Genomic DNA, 17,866 nt, shown 5'->3' with positions numbered 1-17,866 from the left:
AGGGGGGTGTCTGGCTCTCCTAGAAGGCATTTTCCTTAAAAAAACAGGTAGTCCTCAATTTACGATCATTTATTTAGTGACCGAAAGTTACAATGGCAATGAAAAAAGTGATGACCTGTTTTGTGTTTATGTCCGTTGCAGCATGATCAGAATTCAGACCCTTGTCAACTGGCTCATCTTTATGACGGTTGCAGCGTGCTAGGGACACGTGATTCCCCTTTTGTGACCTTCTGACCAGCAAAGACAATGGGGAAGCAAGATTCACTTGGCGCCCGAGTTACTAACACAATGGGTGCAGGGATTCACTTAACAACTGTGGAAAACAAGCATGTTAAATGGGGCAAAACTCGCTTGCCAGTGGAGATTTTGGACTCAATTGTGGTCGTAAGCTGAGGACCACACATAGTTGCCCAGCCCTGTGCAAACTAAGTGTCACACGTGGCTTGTCCTGTAGGAGAGGGCACCCAAACCTTGATCCTTTCCAGCTCATTTACTTGCCTTGCTGTTTTTCAGCCTGGATTCTTAATTCTGCCTCAAGGGGGAAACCCACCGGAATTAAACTGGTTTTCCCCTCCAGTTAGTATGCATAGCCCTGGTCTCAGTTTCTTGGAAACCTGGGCAGCTCTCTGTTAGTTTGCTGACATGCAAGTAAATGGCCAGTCTAGAGAAAAGAAGGACTATGGGGAACATGATAGCAGTCTTCCGGTATTTGAGGAGTTGCCACAAAGAAGTGTCTGTGTGTGTGTGCGGGGGGGGGGGTGTCAACTTATTTTCCAAAGCCCTAGAAGGCAGGTCAAGGTGCTGGTGATGACATACAAAGCCCTACATGGCATGGGTCCGGATTACCTACGGGAGCACCTACTGCCGGCGTCAACGTCCCTCCGTCCTGTACGTTCCCACAGAGAGGGCCTCCTCAGGGTACCACCGGTCAGAGAATGTCGGCTGGTGACCCCCAGGGGGAGAGCATTCTCGGTGGGTGCACCAATCCTTTGGAACCGCTTACCGGCTGAACTCCGGATGGCCCCCGACCTTCGCTCCTTCCGGCGTGATCTAAAAACTGATCTATTCGAACAAGCCGGCCTGGCCTGATGGATTTGGGTTTTAAAATTATTTAACTAATGTATTCTTATTTTATTGCCCTGTACACCGCCCTGAGTCCTTCAGGAGAAGGGCGGTATATAAATCAAATAAATAAATAAATAAATAAACAAACCTGGAATTAAGGAGGAATTTCCTATCAATGAGAACAATCGATGGAATGGCTTGCCTTCAGAAGTTGTGGGTGCTCCATCACTGGAGGTTTTTAAGAAGAGATTGGACAAGCATTTGTCCAGAATGGTCTAAAGGTTTCCTGCTTGAGCAGGGGATTGGACTAGAAGACCTCTAAGGTCCCTTCTGACTCCGTGATTCTGTTCTGTTAGTATCTATACCTTGGGAAGCAGCCAGGTTTTAAGAGCTCTTTCAAACAAGGTCAGGTGGTCATATTAGTTCATGACATCCTGCAACTTGAATGGGGAAAAAATAGTGCAGCATTTGTTACTTCCTATGAGCTGCACCTCATCCATATGGTCCAAGACTGCCATTGATCTTCAAGCATGGATCAGTTGCAAAGCTGAAATAGCTTTGAAATCAAGCAGAACAGTTCCTCTAAAAAAACTACAGTCTTCCTCATACCTGAATTTAAATTTAGATTCCAGATTACATAGTACCTACTCTGAAATCTCCCAAGATATTTTTTTTTAAAAATTAAGCATTTGAAATTCAGGAGCTGACCCTGTAGGACTGCACCTAAGCCTCCAGATTCGTCCTCCATTTTCTTTTAACTGTTTTTTAAATCACACTTTACAATCCTGAAATAGGAGCTTTTAAAGTAAGGATGTTGCACCCAAGGCTGATCTTAGCCTAGAGTTTGGTTTGTGCAAACCCCAGAGGGCGGCTTCAAACAATGCAGTAAAAATCTCAAAACTGCAGTTACAGCAATGATCAATGACAGCTGAATTGTGAGCACGTGAATCACGTCTGGCAGATATAACCCAGGAGAATTGCAGTTAAATTAAAATACAATGTTTGTATTTTAGCTGAAGCATAAGCACCATTTTATTAACCATCCTGAAACAGCTCTTCTGTCTAGAGATTTTGAAAGTGAAAAAGGAAACCTTACTACCACCCCACCACCCCTTTAGTGCAGCGCTTAAAATATTTATTATAACTATTCAACCAATAAAACAAAATGTCAGGTTGACAAGCACCTGGAGGTACATTTGCTACACGTAGAAGCTGGTTTATTATTTAGAGGTTTTTCAACATTTCTAGCTTTAATAATGGAAGTTTGAAGACATTTATTCTACTCGGAGGCAAACATTCTTTTGCAGCATTACAAAGAGTCTTTGTCAAAAGGCTTTGAGATCTACTTTAGAATGCCTATTCTTTTAGTAATGCTTCTCCAAGAGTTCTGCTGATGTCAGCATCTCCATTTCCTAGCCACTGAAACATGGTGGGAGACAGATACGAGACTGAGGGCAACCTCAACTAACTAAAAGTAAATGCCTGTTCTTGAAGCATGTGGAGAAACTAAGTCCCATCTTCAGAAACAGCTTTAAAATAGTCCATAGCAATAGCAGTAGCACTTAGACTTATATACTGCTTTACATTTCTCTCTCAATGGTTTAGAGTCAGCATATTGCGCCCAACAATCTGGGTCCTCATTTTACTGCCCTCAGAAGGATGGAAGGCTGAGTCTGCCTCCAGCAGGTGAGGATCAAACTCCTGGCAATGAACTGAATTAGCCTGCAATACTGCATTCCACCACGGCTGCATAATGTTCTTCAGCCAGAACTAGGAAAAGTCATATTATTCAAAATGGTGGCCAAATGTGTGTCTCTGCTTAATATCATGAATAATTCCTTGGAGATTCTCAGGTTGTACATATTGCTAGGCTGGACCATAGTTAGTTAATTTGTGGATCAGGGCTTTGTGCAAATTCAGACCACTCAATCAGTATGAATAGTGTATAATTCTGTGCACAGCACAAACACAGGAAGTTGGGTTAATCCAATAAGCCATGAAATAACCATGGCTCAGAAGTTTGTGCAATCATGGTCATTCCACATTTATTTATTAATCCCATCTTTATTTTTGTAAGTAACTGAAGGGGGGCAATATACCTTATATCCCTCCCTCTTCCTATTTCTCCACAGCAACAACACTTTGAGATGAGTTGGGTTGATTTGGGCTGATTGGTCCATGGTCACACCCAGGTGGCTTTCATGCCTGAGGCAGGACTAGAACTCAGTGTCCTGGTTTCTAACTGCTGCTCCAAGCTACAGATAGTCCTTGACTTACAACAGTTCATTTAGTGACCATTTGAAGTTACAGCAGCACTGAAAAAAGTGAGACATGACCGTTTTTCACGCCTACGACTGTCGGGGGATCCCCATGGTCAAGTGATCAAATTTCAGATGCTTGGCAACTGACTCATATTTATGACGGTTGTTCTGTCCTGGGGTCATAAGATCCCGTTTTGCGATCTTCTGACAAGCAAAGTCAATGGGGAAGCCAGATTCACTTAACAACCGTGTTACTAACTTAAAAACTGCAGTGATTCATTTAACAACTGTGGCAAGGTCATAAAACGGGGCAAAACTCTCTAAACAACTATCTCACGTTAACAACAGAATTTCTGGGCTCCATTGTGGTCATAGGTTGAGGACTACCTGTACTTTAAGACTAATTTCTAACAAATACACTGTGCTCTGGTGTAGTAGTGGCACGTTTTCGAAAGATTACTCTGCTCCCTGCATCATTTACAGAACTGTGCTGTGTGCAGAGATAATCTTGGCCCCTTTAGAAAGGCAGTCAAGATCCTTTTTTCCTTCTTTTCTATGATCTGGTATGGAGGGGTCATTTTTTTAACTATGTAATACAGGTAGTCCTTGACTTATAACAGTTCATTTAGTGACTGTTCAAAAGTGACTTACGACAATTTTTAACACTTACGACCCTTGGAAGATCCCCACGATCCTGTGATCAAAATCCAGATGTTTGGCAACTGGTTCATACTTATGACCGTTGCTGTGTCCTGGGATCATATGATCACCTTTTGCAACTTTTTGACCAGCAAAATCAATGGGAAAGCCAGATTCATTTAACAACCGTGTTACTAACTTATCAACTGCAGTGACTCACTTAACAACTGACAAGAAAGGTCATAAAATGGGGCAAACCCTACTGAACAAATGTCTCACTCAACAACAGACATTTTGGCCTGAAATGTAGTCGTAAGTCGAAGACTAACTGTATTTTTATTAACTCTATTAATAATTGCTTTTGTTAGTGCAGTTTGGAGATTACTGTGAACCACTTAAAGCAGGGGTGTCAAATTGCTGGCCCGCAGGCCGGATGCATCATGCTGAAACCGCACCCACCCCATTGCCGGCAATGGAAAAAAAGTTGCGATATGTCACATCACGTGACGTTGCGAGTTTGACACCCCTGACTTAGAGCCTGTCGATTTGGTCCGATACAGTTTATATACTAAATAAAACAAAACATCTAGCTAAATAGTAAATCCATGTCTGCAGGGAACCTGTCTTAGGAATGTTTCCCTCATTTAAGTTCCAATAGTCATAATGCAGAAAGATGAAAACATTTTGGGTGTCCGTAAATACTCCACATATATTCACAGGTGGGACAGATACCAATAATGTAAGACAGAATATATTAACAAAATAAACTCACGCATTCCTAACAAAGAACCTATTGTTGAACAGATCTGAAAATTTTTATTTCGCTGGGGGCTGTTATTAATCACCGAACCATTTCAGTTGAGAGCACATTCAATAGAGATTGGTTTATCACCCAGGACTCCCTGGGCTTCTGGCATTCATGATTATAACAAATAGTCTCTCCATGTATTTTTCTTGCTTTTGGCTTGGCACTGGTGGCTTGGCTAATATTTTTTGAGAAAAGATTTAGCTCTGAAGTTTCAGAAGCTGATCTTAAACTGAATTTATTTACCACTTTGTCTTACTGTTACAGTATTTCCCCAGGGTGCAGAACTCAGCACTGATTTGCAAAGATAGTGTGGTGGAAGGTAGTACAGGAGCGGTCCCCAACCTTTGCATTGAGCATCAAGCCAATGCACACATGTGCAGCTTGACTTGCGTGAGTGGTAAATCAGCCTGCATGCAAATATTCACGTGCAGCTTGACTTGCATGAGTGGTGGGCTGGCATGCAGGCGTAGGTGCATGCAGCTCAACTTGTGCTAGTTGAGCTGTGTGTTCCTATCTGCATGCACCAGCCAGCCACTTGCGCAAATTAGGCTATGCACACATGCAGAGAGCTATATAGACCAAAGTGTGGAATCTTTGGTCTATATAACATGCGTGTAAAACTCGCTGCATCACATGACGTGTCATGACATATCACAACTTTTTTTGCATTGCTGGAGCTGGGGTGGGTGCAGCCTCTGCATGATGCAACTGGCCCAGGGGCCGGCGGTTTGACACCCCTGGCCTATAGGAATAGAGTAAGAGAGGACTCTCCCTAATCTTTCACAGGGTATAACTAATAGTTTTGCAGACTGATGCTTTAATCTAGCAAATTCCTGTCTTTAGGTGAGCTGCAATAAAGAAACTGATCTGGAGTAATTCCCATCATTCTTGGTTCCTTGGGCTTGACAATTAGATAATTTACCAAAAATAATATACATCTTTAATGTTGAATTTCACCACGCAAACAAGCTGTTTTGCATTTTTTTTTCTTTTTACTGAGCTTTGGAAAAAAAAGACATTGCAACCTAAAATAAATTACATATAATGTACAATATATATATATATGTATGTATATATATATATTTATACACATTCAGTATGTATATACACACATATATTGATATAGGATTGACATATTATCTTTAAAGATGTCTTCTGATCAAAACTATCCACTTCCAAAATCTAGAAAACAGCTTTGTGCAAAATTAAATAAAATCATTTCACTGTTGTAAAGCTTATAGAAAAATATAATTTGTCTAAAGAAACCTTGAAATGTTTCAGTATGTTTTGTCTTGTGTTAAGATGTCATGTGAAGTTGCCAAATTAATCATGGGCACTGAGGGCTCCACTTAGCTCCCTTAATAGTGCACAGCTGCATGACAAGAACAGGAAGTTCCTGAGCAAATATGGGCATCAATTTCACTTTCCACGTCAATAGCTGGAAGCTGGTGTTGTCCATGGTTAAAGCTGCACTTGGACTACAGTAACCCTTGTTAACTACGTAACTGGCAACCCCTGAGAGCCAACGGCCTGGCCAAGGAGAAGCTCTATAGCACATCCAAGTCACCAAAGCGTAAGTAAGTCCCATCAGGTTAATGAGTGACAAATGAAAGACTTAATTCCACTGACAGAGACCCTCTTTCCACAGCACTGCAAGATTTCTGTTTGGACCATTTTCCCAATGTAGGCTTTGATTTATTTAACACCATTCCATTTTGGCAACTTCCTCCTAAAGTAATATAGTCTTATCCAAAGTTTTCTAAAGGAAAAAGATATATTATTATGTTCGTTGTACAAGTTAGCACATAGAGCAGTTTGTACAGATAGCCTTATTTTTCCCCTACCCCACAAGAGATTACTACTTTGGTTTAATTATTGGGGTGTGTGTGTGTGTGTGTGGCCACATTTCTTTTCAGAAAGACCCCTGTTAACAAATGCTTGTCCCTCATCTCAACCACATAATCCTGCATAGCATCAAATATGAGAACAACACTATCAAATATAAAGTTTTAGGTAAGACACCAATATTGTAATAAAGCTTCTGATTTAAAGGTCCACAATTGTTTTTAGAAAACAGTTACAAGATTAGTGTAATACAGATGGTTCACAGTTGACTACCAAAGGGAAAACTCTCTTTTGTATCATAGATAACAATTAATCTTAAACAGAAGTGTTACCCTGTATTTAGTCTTATTCTGTATTTATCAAAAGTCTCTTTTAAGATATTTCATCTCTAATTCTTTTTTTGACTCAGGATCTTGTTTGGTAGTCTTAGCAGTACACAATATATTACACTGAATATTAAGAAAGCCAATCTCAGGGATCTACCATGATACAGATCAAAAGAGTAAGGTCATGTTTCAGCAAGCAAAATAAAGCTAATGTTCCCCTCCCCCCACAAATCCCATGTGTATTTTTATATTTCATTAACAATAATAAAAAAAGAAATGGAGCAAGGAAGAAGATGATGCAGGACGGCAACACAATCCATGAATCAACAGAGAGACTTTGGTTGACCAAGGAAGGATAAGGTCCCAAGAACATAGGCTTCCTCTACTGAATAGCCGCCATGTCTTTTGCGATTGCATGAAATGAGAAAAAAAGAATCAGGGGAAGGGGAAGAAGAAAAATAGAGACTGTTCCTTTAAGTTCCTCCTCCATGCCAGCATACTTGGTATGCTATGAATTCATTATCTGAAACCTTCAGAAGCAAGGCCTCATTATGAAAAGTAAAGTGTGAGAGAAGAAGTAAACTTCCAGTTTTCCCTGCAGAGTTTTCATTTATTATTCATTGTCTTCTCTCATTTCTACGATGTCCGTCACTTCATCTGTTGGAGGCATGTCAGTCATTGCTGAGTCTTCACCTTCTGTAGCAGTCTCATTATCATTCCTCTTCTTTTTCTAGGTTGGGGGGGGGGAAAAAACACCAGTTTTGTAGAAGATGGCCTGCAGGCAAGTTGCTTGCTTGCTTGCTTGCTTCCCTGCCTGCCTGGATGGCTTAGATAAACACACATGTAACACATAAAATTATAAAGTGTTAAAAGTAAATGACAAATAATTAAACTCTAAAGAGATTTTAATCTCCTTCTTAATATTACCATTTAAGAAGAAGTCAGCCTCAACTACAAGGGCATTTCATTCCACAATAAATGGGCCGTGCAAACAAGCGAAGCCCCAACCACGGAATTCAGACAGCATGCGAAACCCCTCCAGTCTGCGGAGGTGCCCAAAAGTTTGGGGGCCGCTGCTCTATGGCACACAGCAATAAATTTAGTAACATGCCTATAATAAACAGTCTTCAGTTCAAGTGAGCATTTCTGGTCTTCAGAAATCATCACCATTACTGTAGGCCAGGGGTCTTCAAACTTGGCCCTTTTATGACTTGTGGACTTGAGTCCCAGAATTCCTCAGCCAGCATGCCTGGCTGAGGAATTCTGGGAGTTAAAAGTCCACAAGTCATAAAAGGGCCAAGTTTGAAGACCCCTGCTGTAGGCCGAAGGTACAAGCAGATAAGCAAGAGATCTGTTTTTTTCTGAGAGAATGTCTTACCTGTTTTTGATAGACGTAACAAGCTGCTATTGCAACCATAGTTGATTCTCCTACAAAGCCAGCTAGAAGTGATCCTACACCTAGAGTAGCTCCATGGACCCTAAGAATATCAGAAAGAGATACATTCAATTTTTTCATTCTTAATCACTATATTTTAACAATATTACTAGAATGATGAAAGCTTGGTTACACTGATACTTTAAACAATGTTCTTTCTATATAATGTTACAGACTAAAAACAATTGCCTCGATATCACTTCCAAAAAAATTTCCCTGGTCCAGTTATTGACTGCAATGTTAAAGTTTGATTACTACTAGCTCAATAAGATGCAGAATGATTGTCCTGGTTGTGAGGAAAAATGAAGTTTGGGAACCATATCTTCATGATGGGAGAGGCCACAAGTGGGAAGGGCCTCTCAGAGAGAAGGAGGCCAAACTGATGTCAGGTAGTACAGATAGTCTAAGGCAGGGGTAGGCAACCTTGGCTCTTTTATGACTCTGGACTTCAACTCCCAGAATTCCTGAGCCAGCATGGCTCAGCTTGGAAACCTCTCCCTTTCCCCTCAGCATGGCTGGCTCAGGAATTCTGGGAGTTGAAGTCCAGAGTCATAAAAGAGCCAAGGTTGCCTACACCTGGTCTAAGGGATGGGGATGTTATAGAGAAGAGTAGGGTATTAGAGAAAAATCAAGAACTTGAAACACTGAAACAAGAATTGTATGGCCAAAGCATGTGTCATACAACGCAGGACTAAGTAACCCCAAAAAAGGCCATGTGCTATTCTCATAAGCAATAACAGAACTACAGGCAGTGCTCTAGGTATGAACAGGTTACATTCGAAGAAAAATCCATTTTATTTGCAAGTCTAACAAAAGTAGGTATGTGATGTGCTGTAAATTAACCTTCTTCCAACTTCTGGGACCTTCTAATTTGAAGTTGCAGACAAGATTGTTCATATTGGTGAAAGTTTGAAACTCGAAAATTCATAAATAGACTAATGTCTGTATATTCCTGTGGTACTGATTACTCATTACTCTCCACTGCCAGGTAGATGAGCAGTGTAAAAGAGCAGTCGTTGTCACCTTGTATGTGTGTCTGATATCTAGCCTGCCACACAACCTAATCACAAAATCTAGGTTTTAGAGTCATCTTCCAACATCTTGCCATAACAGTTTTCCTGACAGAAAAAAAGGGAACTATGTAAACTCTTACAATTCTGAAATACGTATATGTTCTCCTCCGGGCAGGAAGATCCCTGCCCCTCCATGATATCATTATTTCTGTACATGAGTTGTGATTTGAAAACTGAACATATACCGTATATACTTGAGTATAAGCCGAATTTTTCAGCCCACTTTTTGGGCTGAAAAATTCCACTTCGGCTTATACTCCAGTCAACAAAAAAACTTACCGAGGACTTGTGCGCGGCCGAGGCTTTGGTGCTTCCGGGATCGCGCGCACCTCTCCCAAGCCACCGCCGTCCGAGACCTGCCGAACTTTGGGGAGGTTTGGGGAGGTGCGCGCGCACCTCCCCAAACCTCCCCAAACGTCGGCAGGTCTCCATTCCTCCGCGCCCTGCCTGCCTGCTTCTTTCCGCAGCGGAAATCCTATCTCCAAACCAAGGCTGTTTGGCATGCATCTAGACTGAACTACTTCCAATTATTTGCAATTCTTTGGAATTTTCCTTATGGCTTTACAAAGCTCCATCCCCTTTAAAAATACTGGCTCTGCTTCAGGAGAAATGCAGAGCAGTCTCTGCATTAATGAAAGAAATTGAGAAAAACAGAAAGGTAACCCATGCTCACAAAAGGGCTGTGTGCTCCAGCAAACAGTTGAAGCAAACCCTGATTTAAGTTATCACACACACACACACACACACACACACATACACAAAGCATTTAACATGAAAAGCTATCACTATAGGTTTAATTGTTGAGCTGATAGCATTCTTGCCTCTCTTTATGCAATTCTGTGTGCAGTTGAACTGTGACCTAGCCAAGTAACAATTAGATGTGGATGGAGAATATTGTGTTTTAATGCAATGGATAGCTTGTAGCTTTGTGTTACAGAAGTCATGGCATCATTGACAAAAATACAAAAGGCTAACAGACCATAACTTACCCTAAATAAGGCAGCACAATCAAACTGGTGATGAGAACAATGATGCGCAGCACTGAGCTAGGAGCTAGGACAAAAGTCTTTTTCAATGTCATCAACCATCCTGTCAAATGTGCTCTCACTGTGACTAAAGAAGAACATGGAAAGAACAATTACTGGTAGCAAAACCTCGGATACATGCTCAATATGTCTAAGAGACAATTCTAGTTCCCTCCAGGAAAAAAAAATGGTTGCCTTTCTTTCTCAGGTACTAGATGAAGTTCTGAACTACGTAAGAAAATGAGCATTATTCATGATTAAAGAAGCTACAAACACAGAAGTAAATAGCTAGAGTTACGACACACTCTGAGTAGCAAAATCTGATTTACTCTATTGCTTAAAAAATAGGATTTTCCAATAAAAAAATCCTTTGGCTAACACACTATTAAACTGTAAGCTCCTTGTGATATAGTTTGTTGCTCTCTCAAAATAGCACATTTCTAGTAAAGGTCTGATCTACCTTCTTCAACCTAAAAGATGCAGCATTAACACAACTGACTCCAAACTTGGAGTCCTGCTCAGACTGGGGGAACGTGAAAGAAACCTGCCTGAAGACTGCATTATTTTTGGCAATCGGGCATCCCTTGGGCAACGGTGTTGTCACCGGCAAATCCTTTCAATCCAGACAAACCCTTTGATTAGCTTTGTAGGTGCCTCTGACATGAATACAGACTTGCTCAGACTCAGGATCTTCATTTTATCTTGAATTAATCTGTATTGCCTCATAGTTTACTTCAGGGATCTTCAAACTTGGCCCTTTTATGACTTGTGGACCTCAACTCCCAGAATTCCTCAGCCAGAATGCCTGGCTGAGGAATTCTGAGAGTTGAAGTCCAAGTCATAAAAGGGCCAAATCTGAAGACCCCTGTTTTAATTTAAAGTAGTTGGAATTATCCTGATTGTTGTTAATACAGAAGAAAGTATACATGGTTGAATTTATTTTTTTTAAATTTTAATTCCATTTATATCCCGCCCTTCTCCGAAGACTCATGGCGGCTTACAAGCTTAGCAGTAGCCTTCATTCTATGTATATGCCTGCTTATTAGGGCTTTCACACACACCCCAAGCGGCATTATTACAAAGTCAGCTTAATTGCCCCCAACAATCTGGGTCCTCATTTTACCTACCTCGGAAGGATGGAAGGCTGAGTCAACCTTGAGCCTGGTGGGATGCGAACCTGCACTAATTGCAGGCAGCTGGTGTTACTTAAGGAGGCATTAGCCCACAACTCCACCAAGGCTCTTTTGAATGCCAGAGCAATAACTGGGGTGGGGCAGTTCCATTATGTAATGTTTTATTCTGCCATGATTCCCATTCTCTGTTCACTCCCAGATTAAAATGCTAGTTTTAATCTTCAAAAACTTAGCCATTAGCCAATAGCAGAAGTTCCTTCTAGAGGTTCTCTACTGTAAGTATCCTTCCCAAGTACAACCAAACAACTGGGAAACAAGGAAAGGACTTTCTTGGTGAGCTACTTGTGAAACATTCTCTTCAGAGATAGCCTTGTTATGGTTTTTTTTTTTTAATATTCCAGGTAAAGACTTCACTTCATTTCACTTTAGCTGAAACTGTGATTTTAAAACGTGGGCTCTCGATATGTTTGAAAATCTTAGTATGCTTATTTTTGTTTTATTTTAGTTCCCTTCTGACTAAACATATTTTTATTTTATCAATATTTGCATTTAATATTCAATATGGTCAAATATGGACTACAAGGCAAGAGGTCATGAGTTTTAGTCTTGCCTTAAGCATGGAAGCTAGCTGGGTGACTGGGTCAATCACCAACTCAGGCCTAGAAAGATGATGTAAGACACTTCTGCAAATGTTGCCAAGAAAACTGCAAGAATTTGTGCCCATAGCATTTTTGCCATAATAACTTTCTCTAAAATAGCAAATTCACGTAGCAAATTCAATATTGCCCCAAGATTAGCCTTGTTTGGATGTGTGGTTTTTCTGTGTGTGAAGAGCTTTTCTTTATCCAGAATCGATTGACACATTCTTTAAATGGAAGCTCTGGACAAGTCATATAAAGGTTGACTGTTCCAACTGTGAGCTGTATTTCTACAAGTGTTGCCTTTGGATGGATTGTTATGCAAAGCCTAAAAAGCGCTGGGTTAATGTAAACATTTTGTGCCATTCATTTCTTCTGTTTTCTACATACCTGGTACGGGAAAGAAGGAGAAGATGCGAAGAGGAATGACGCACAGCTCTGCAAAAGCAAAATCAACGCCAATGATGTCGACCAAGATCTTCTCAGACACATTAGGTGTCCAAAACATCACAAAGCAGAGCTGGAAAAGCCAGAAAATAATACTTCATGATTAGATATCATCTCTTAATTAGCTAAATGTGCCCCTTGGTTTTCATAATATAGAACTTCAGCTTTCAAAACACTTCCAACTTACAGGATGTTTAGTGACTGCTAGGATCACTGGAGGTTACCAGTCATTAGACTTACAAGCCTACTATTTTATTTAAAATGAAATTAATATTTTATTTAAAATGATAATTCTTGCTCCATATTGTCAACATTTCTACCTGCATGAAAAATTCCAGGTTTAACTTCCCTTTCAAGATTTCCAAAGCAATTCCATTTTGCCTGCTGACCTAAATTTCTCTGTAAAAATGGAGTGAAAATATACTTTTAAAGCCAGATTAACATTTCCTTGTTATATTTCTCTCTTAGTCAATATGCTGCTAAGCTTCCTTTATTTTAATGCCTTCAGTCACTCATTTTCAACCACAACTGAGAGGTTTGCATATTTAATCAAAAAAACAAAAACCCTTCTTTTGTTGTTGTTAGCTGCGAAGTCGTGTCCGACCCATCGCGACCCTATGGACAACATTCCTCCAGGCCTTCCTGTCCTCTACCATATTCTGGAGTCCATTTAAGCTCACGCCTACTGCTTCAATGACTCCATCCAGCCACCTCATTCTCCGTCGTCCCCTTCTTCTCTTGCCCTCCATCTTTCCCAGCATGAGTGTTCTGAACCAGCCCTCTTCTCGCAACCCCTATTCAAAAAGAAGAGACTGGAAAGCGTCCAAGGCTAAAAGGCTTCTGCCAAGATTTAATTACGCAGCTAACAAAAACACTAGAGCTTGTCTTCTCAAGCGGAAAAGTTGCTTTCAGCAACCAGCCCCTCCCCAAACACTCCTTTTATAGAGAGCTCAGGGCGTGGTCTCCCTGTGCCTCCTCCCGAGGAGTCCTGCAGCCTTTCTTTGTTTGTTCCTGCTTGACTGCCTCCTGCGTCGGGCGTCCTTGAACAGGGCCAGCTGTGGGTCATCTTCCTCCGCACTCTCGGGCTCACGCAGCTGAGAAGAGGTCCCCGGCTGAGGACTCTGCAAAGCCTCCAAACCATCATCAGCCGGTTCGTTTCCCTCCTCCAAACCATCATCAGCCGGTTCGTTTCCCTCCTCCCCCTCAGAGTCATCCGATACATCAGAGCCGGCTGTCGGACCCACAGGCTGGCCCTGAGTCACAACAATGAGGCTCTTCTCCAGTGAGTCCTTCCTTCTCATTAGGTGGCCAAAGTATTTGAGTTTTAGCTTCAGGATCTGGCCTTCTAAAGAGCAGTCAGGGTTGATCTCCTCTAGGACTGACCGGTTTGATCGCCTTGCAGTCCAAGGGACTCGCAGGAGTCTTCTCCAGCACCACAGTTCAAAGGCCTCAATTCTTTGGCGCTCAGCCTTTCTTATGGTCCAACTTTCACTGCCATACATTGCAACTGGGAAGACCATAGCCTTGACTATACGCACTTTTGTTGACAGGGTGATGTCTCTGCTTTTTAGTGTGCTGTCTAGATTTGCCATGGCTTTCCTCCCCAGGAGCAAGCGTCTTTTAATTTCTTGGCTACAGTCCCCATTTGCAGTGATCTTGGAGCCCAGGAAAACAAAATCTGTCACTACCTCCATTTCTTCCCCATCTATTTGCCAGGAATTGAGAGGGCCAGTTGCCATGATCTTGGTTTTCTTAATGTTAAGTTTCAACCCAAGTTTTGCACTCTCCTTCTTCACCCGCAACAAGAGGCTCTTTAGTTCTTCTTCACTTTCTGCCATTAGAGTGGTATCATCTGCGTATGTTAGGTTGTTGATATTTCTTCCGGCAATCTTAATTCCAACTTTTGATTCATCTAGCCCTGCCTTTCTCATGATGTGCTCTGCATATAAGTTAAATAGGCAGGGCGACAGTATACAGCCTTGCCGGACTCCTTTCCCAATTTTGAACCAATCAGTGGTTCCGTGTCCAGTTCTCACTGTTGCTTCTTGACCCGCATATAGGTTTCTCAAGAGACAAATAAGATGGTCTGGTACTCCCATCTCTTTAAGAACTTGCCACAGTTTGTTATGATCCACACAATCAAAGGCTTTAGCATAGTCAATGAAGCAGAAGTAGATGTTTTTCTGGAACTCTCTAGCTTTCTCCATGATCCAGCGTATGTTGGCAATTTGATCTCTAGTTCCTCTGCCTCTTCGAAATCCTGCCTGTACTTCTGGTAGTTCTCGATCCACATACTGCTGAAGTCTAGCTTGTAGGATTTTAAGCATGACTTTACTAACATGAGAAATGAGTGCAATGGTGCGATAGTTTGAACATTCTTTGGCACTGCCTTTCTTTGGAATTGGAATGTAAACTGATCTTTTCCAATCCTGTGGCCACTGTTGAGTTTTCCAAATTTGCTGGCAAATTGAGTGTAGCACTTTTACTGCACTGTCTTTTAAGATTTTGAATAGCTCAGCTGGAATACTGTCACCTCCACTAGCTTTGTTGTTGCTCAGCTTTTCTAAGGCCCACTTCACCTCACATTCTAGGATGTCTGGCTCGAGGTCAGTGACCACATCATTGTGATTATCTGGGACGTTAAGCTCATTCTTGTATAGTTCTTCTGTGTAATTTTGCCACCTCTTCTTAATCTCTTCTGCCTCTGTTAGGTCCCTGCCATTTTGGTCCTTTATCATGCCCATTTTTGCATTAAACGTTCCCTTCATCTCTCCAATTTTCTTGAAAAGATCTCTGGTCCTCCCTATTCTATTGTTTTCTTCTATTTCTTTGCACTGTTCATTTAAGAAGGCATTCTTATCTCTTCTAGCTATTCTCTGGAATTCTGCATTCAATTGGGCATATCTATGTTTTTCTCCCTTGCCTTTCGCTTCCCTCCTTTCCTCAGCTATTTGCAAAGCTTCCTCAGACAGCCATTTTGCTTTCTTGCATTTCTTTTTCTTTGGGATGGTTTTGGTTGCTACCTGTTGTACAATGTCGCGAACCTCTGTCCATAGTTCTTCAGGCACTCTGTCTATCAGATCTAATTCCTTAAATCTATTTGTCCCCTCTACTGTATATTCAACAGGGATATGATTTAATTCATACCTGACTGGCCTAGTGCTTTTCCCTACTTTCTTCAGTTTAAGCCTAAACTTTGCAAGGAGAAGCTCATGGTCTGAGCCACAGTCAGCTCCTGGTCTTGTTTTTACCGACTGTATAGAGCTTCTCCATCTTTGGCTGCAGAGCATATAGTCAATCTGATTTCTGTGTTGACCGTCTGGTGATGTCCATGTGTAGAGCCGTCTCTTGGGTTGTTGGAAAAGAGTGTTTGCTATGACCATCGTATTCTCTTGACAAAATTCTATCAGCCTGTGCCCTGCTTCATTTTGTACTCCAAGGCCAAACTTGCCTGTTATTCCGGTTATCTTTTGGCTTCCTACTTTAGCATTCCAATCCCCCATGATGATAAGAACATCATTTTTTGGTGTTAGTTCTATAAGGTGCTGTAGAGCTTCATAGAACTGGTCAATTTCATCCTCTTCAGCACTGGTGGTTGGGGCATAGACTTGGACTACTGTGATATTGAATGGTTTGCCTTGGATTCGAACTGAGATCATTCTGTCATTTTGAGGATTGTATCCCAGTATTGCTTTTCCTACTCTTTTATTGACTATGAAGGCTACTCCATTTCTTCTGAGGGATTCTTGCCCGCAGTAGTATACCTGATGGTCATCTGAATTAAATTCACCCATTCCTGTCCATTTTATTTCGCTGATACCTAAGATGTCGATGTTCAGTCTTGTCATCTCTTGTTTGACCACGTCCAGCTTTCCTTGATTCATGGATCTTACATTCCAGGTTCCTATGGAGAAAAAATCTTTACAGCATCGGACTTTCCTTTCACCACCAGACACATCCACAGCTGACCGTCCTTTCGGCTTTGGCCCAGTCGCTTCATTCTTTCTGGCGCTACTAGTACTAGCCCTCTGCTCTTCCCCAGTAGCATATTGGACGCCTTCCGACCTGAGGGGCTCATCTTCCAGCGTCATATCGTTTTGCCTTTTGGTACTGTCCATAGGGTTTTCATGGCAAAGATACTGGAGTGGTTTGCCATTTCCTTCTCCAGTGGATCACGTTTTGTCAGAACTCTCTGCTATGACCTGTCCGTCTTGGGTGGCCCTGCACGGCATAGCTCATAGCTTCATTGAATTACGCAAGCCCCTTCGCCACGACAAGGCAGTAATCCATGAAGGGGAAAAACCCTTCTAGTCTTTGGAAAATGAAGTCTTCCAAGAACATCACATTCACAGCTCTTCTGAAATATGTTTTTAAACTTCTATAAGTACAACCAAACATACATTTATAATACTATCTCTAAAGTATTGCACAGTTTAAATATTTCTTGGAGTAGTTTAGTTATTGGTTTTAATTTTTTAGACAAACCATCAGCACCTAAATCTCTAACTAGTATACAAATGCCAACATTTAATAACAGTTTAAAACATTAAAAACATAAAATTATAAATTCTCATACTAAAATAGAATTAATTTTTTTTAGAAAGGATTCTTTTTTTCTCATGTTTTCAGCATACGTTGCTTCACTGTTGAAGCTTAACTTAAAACTTTAAAACTGTAATTTAACTTGGTAACTAAAAAATAGTTGCATAAATTAAGAACTAAAATAATATTAAGAAATTGCTTTTCAATTTTTGAAGTTAAGTATTTTTCCTTTTTAACTTTCCATGAGAATGGATCTAGTTTCCTAATGACTGAAAATGAATTAACTGTTGCACATCTAATTCAACTTAGATAGCAATCCGTGGGTTTAAAGCAGGGGTGTCAAACTCAATTTCATTGAGGGCCGCATCAGCACTGCAGTTGCCCTCAGGGGGCTGGGTGGGTGTGGCCAGGGTGGGCACAGCCTACTGGGTGGGCGTGGCTGGAGTGCGTGTGGCCTACTGGGTGGGCATGGCCAGCTCTACATCATTCGCGTCAAGGGTACCTATGGGGGCCTGGGCAGGAGTGGGACAGATCTGAGGGTCTCTGGCAGAAGGAGATGGGACCGGGGCAAGTGCCAAGGCATGGTCCACTGGAGGAGCCTCACTGTTCCTCTCAGGCCATGCGGGGGG

At 41.5% G+C, this 17,866-nt stretch overlaps 1 protein-coding gene across 1 annotated transcript in view; it reads right to left on the bottom strand.

Moving 5' to 3' along the window:
- Positions 1-4,700: 4,700 nt before the first annotated feature.
- The window catches only part of ANKH (ANKH inorganic pyrophosphate transport regulator), a 117,737-nt gene continuing 104,571 nt past the window's right edge, over positions 4,701-17,866 (bottom strand). Inside the window, exons 9-12 of the mRNA XM_081322969.1 lie at positions 12,639-12,768; positions 10,442-10,565; positions 8,323-8,422; positions 4,701-7,674 (exon numbers count right to left, since the gene is read on the bottom strand). Coding sequence (XP_081179095.1) covers positions 7,558-7,674; positions 8,323-8,422; positions 10,442-10,565; positions 12,639-12,768 — 471 coding nt within the window. The 3' untranslated portion in view covers positions 4,701-7,557. The remainder of the gene's footprint in view (positions 7,675-8,322; positions 8,423-10,441; positions 10,566-12,638; positions 12,769-17,866) is intronic.

Source organism: Vipera berus (assembly GCF_964194415.1).
Source record: "Vipera berus genome assembly, chromosome: 3".
Taxonomy (NCBI): Eukaryota; Metazoa; Chordata; class Lepidosauria; order Squamata; family Viperidae; genus Vipera; species Vipera berus.
This window is presented reverse-complemented; position numbering and strand designations above follow the sequence as displayed.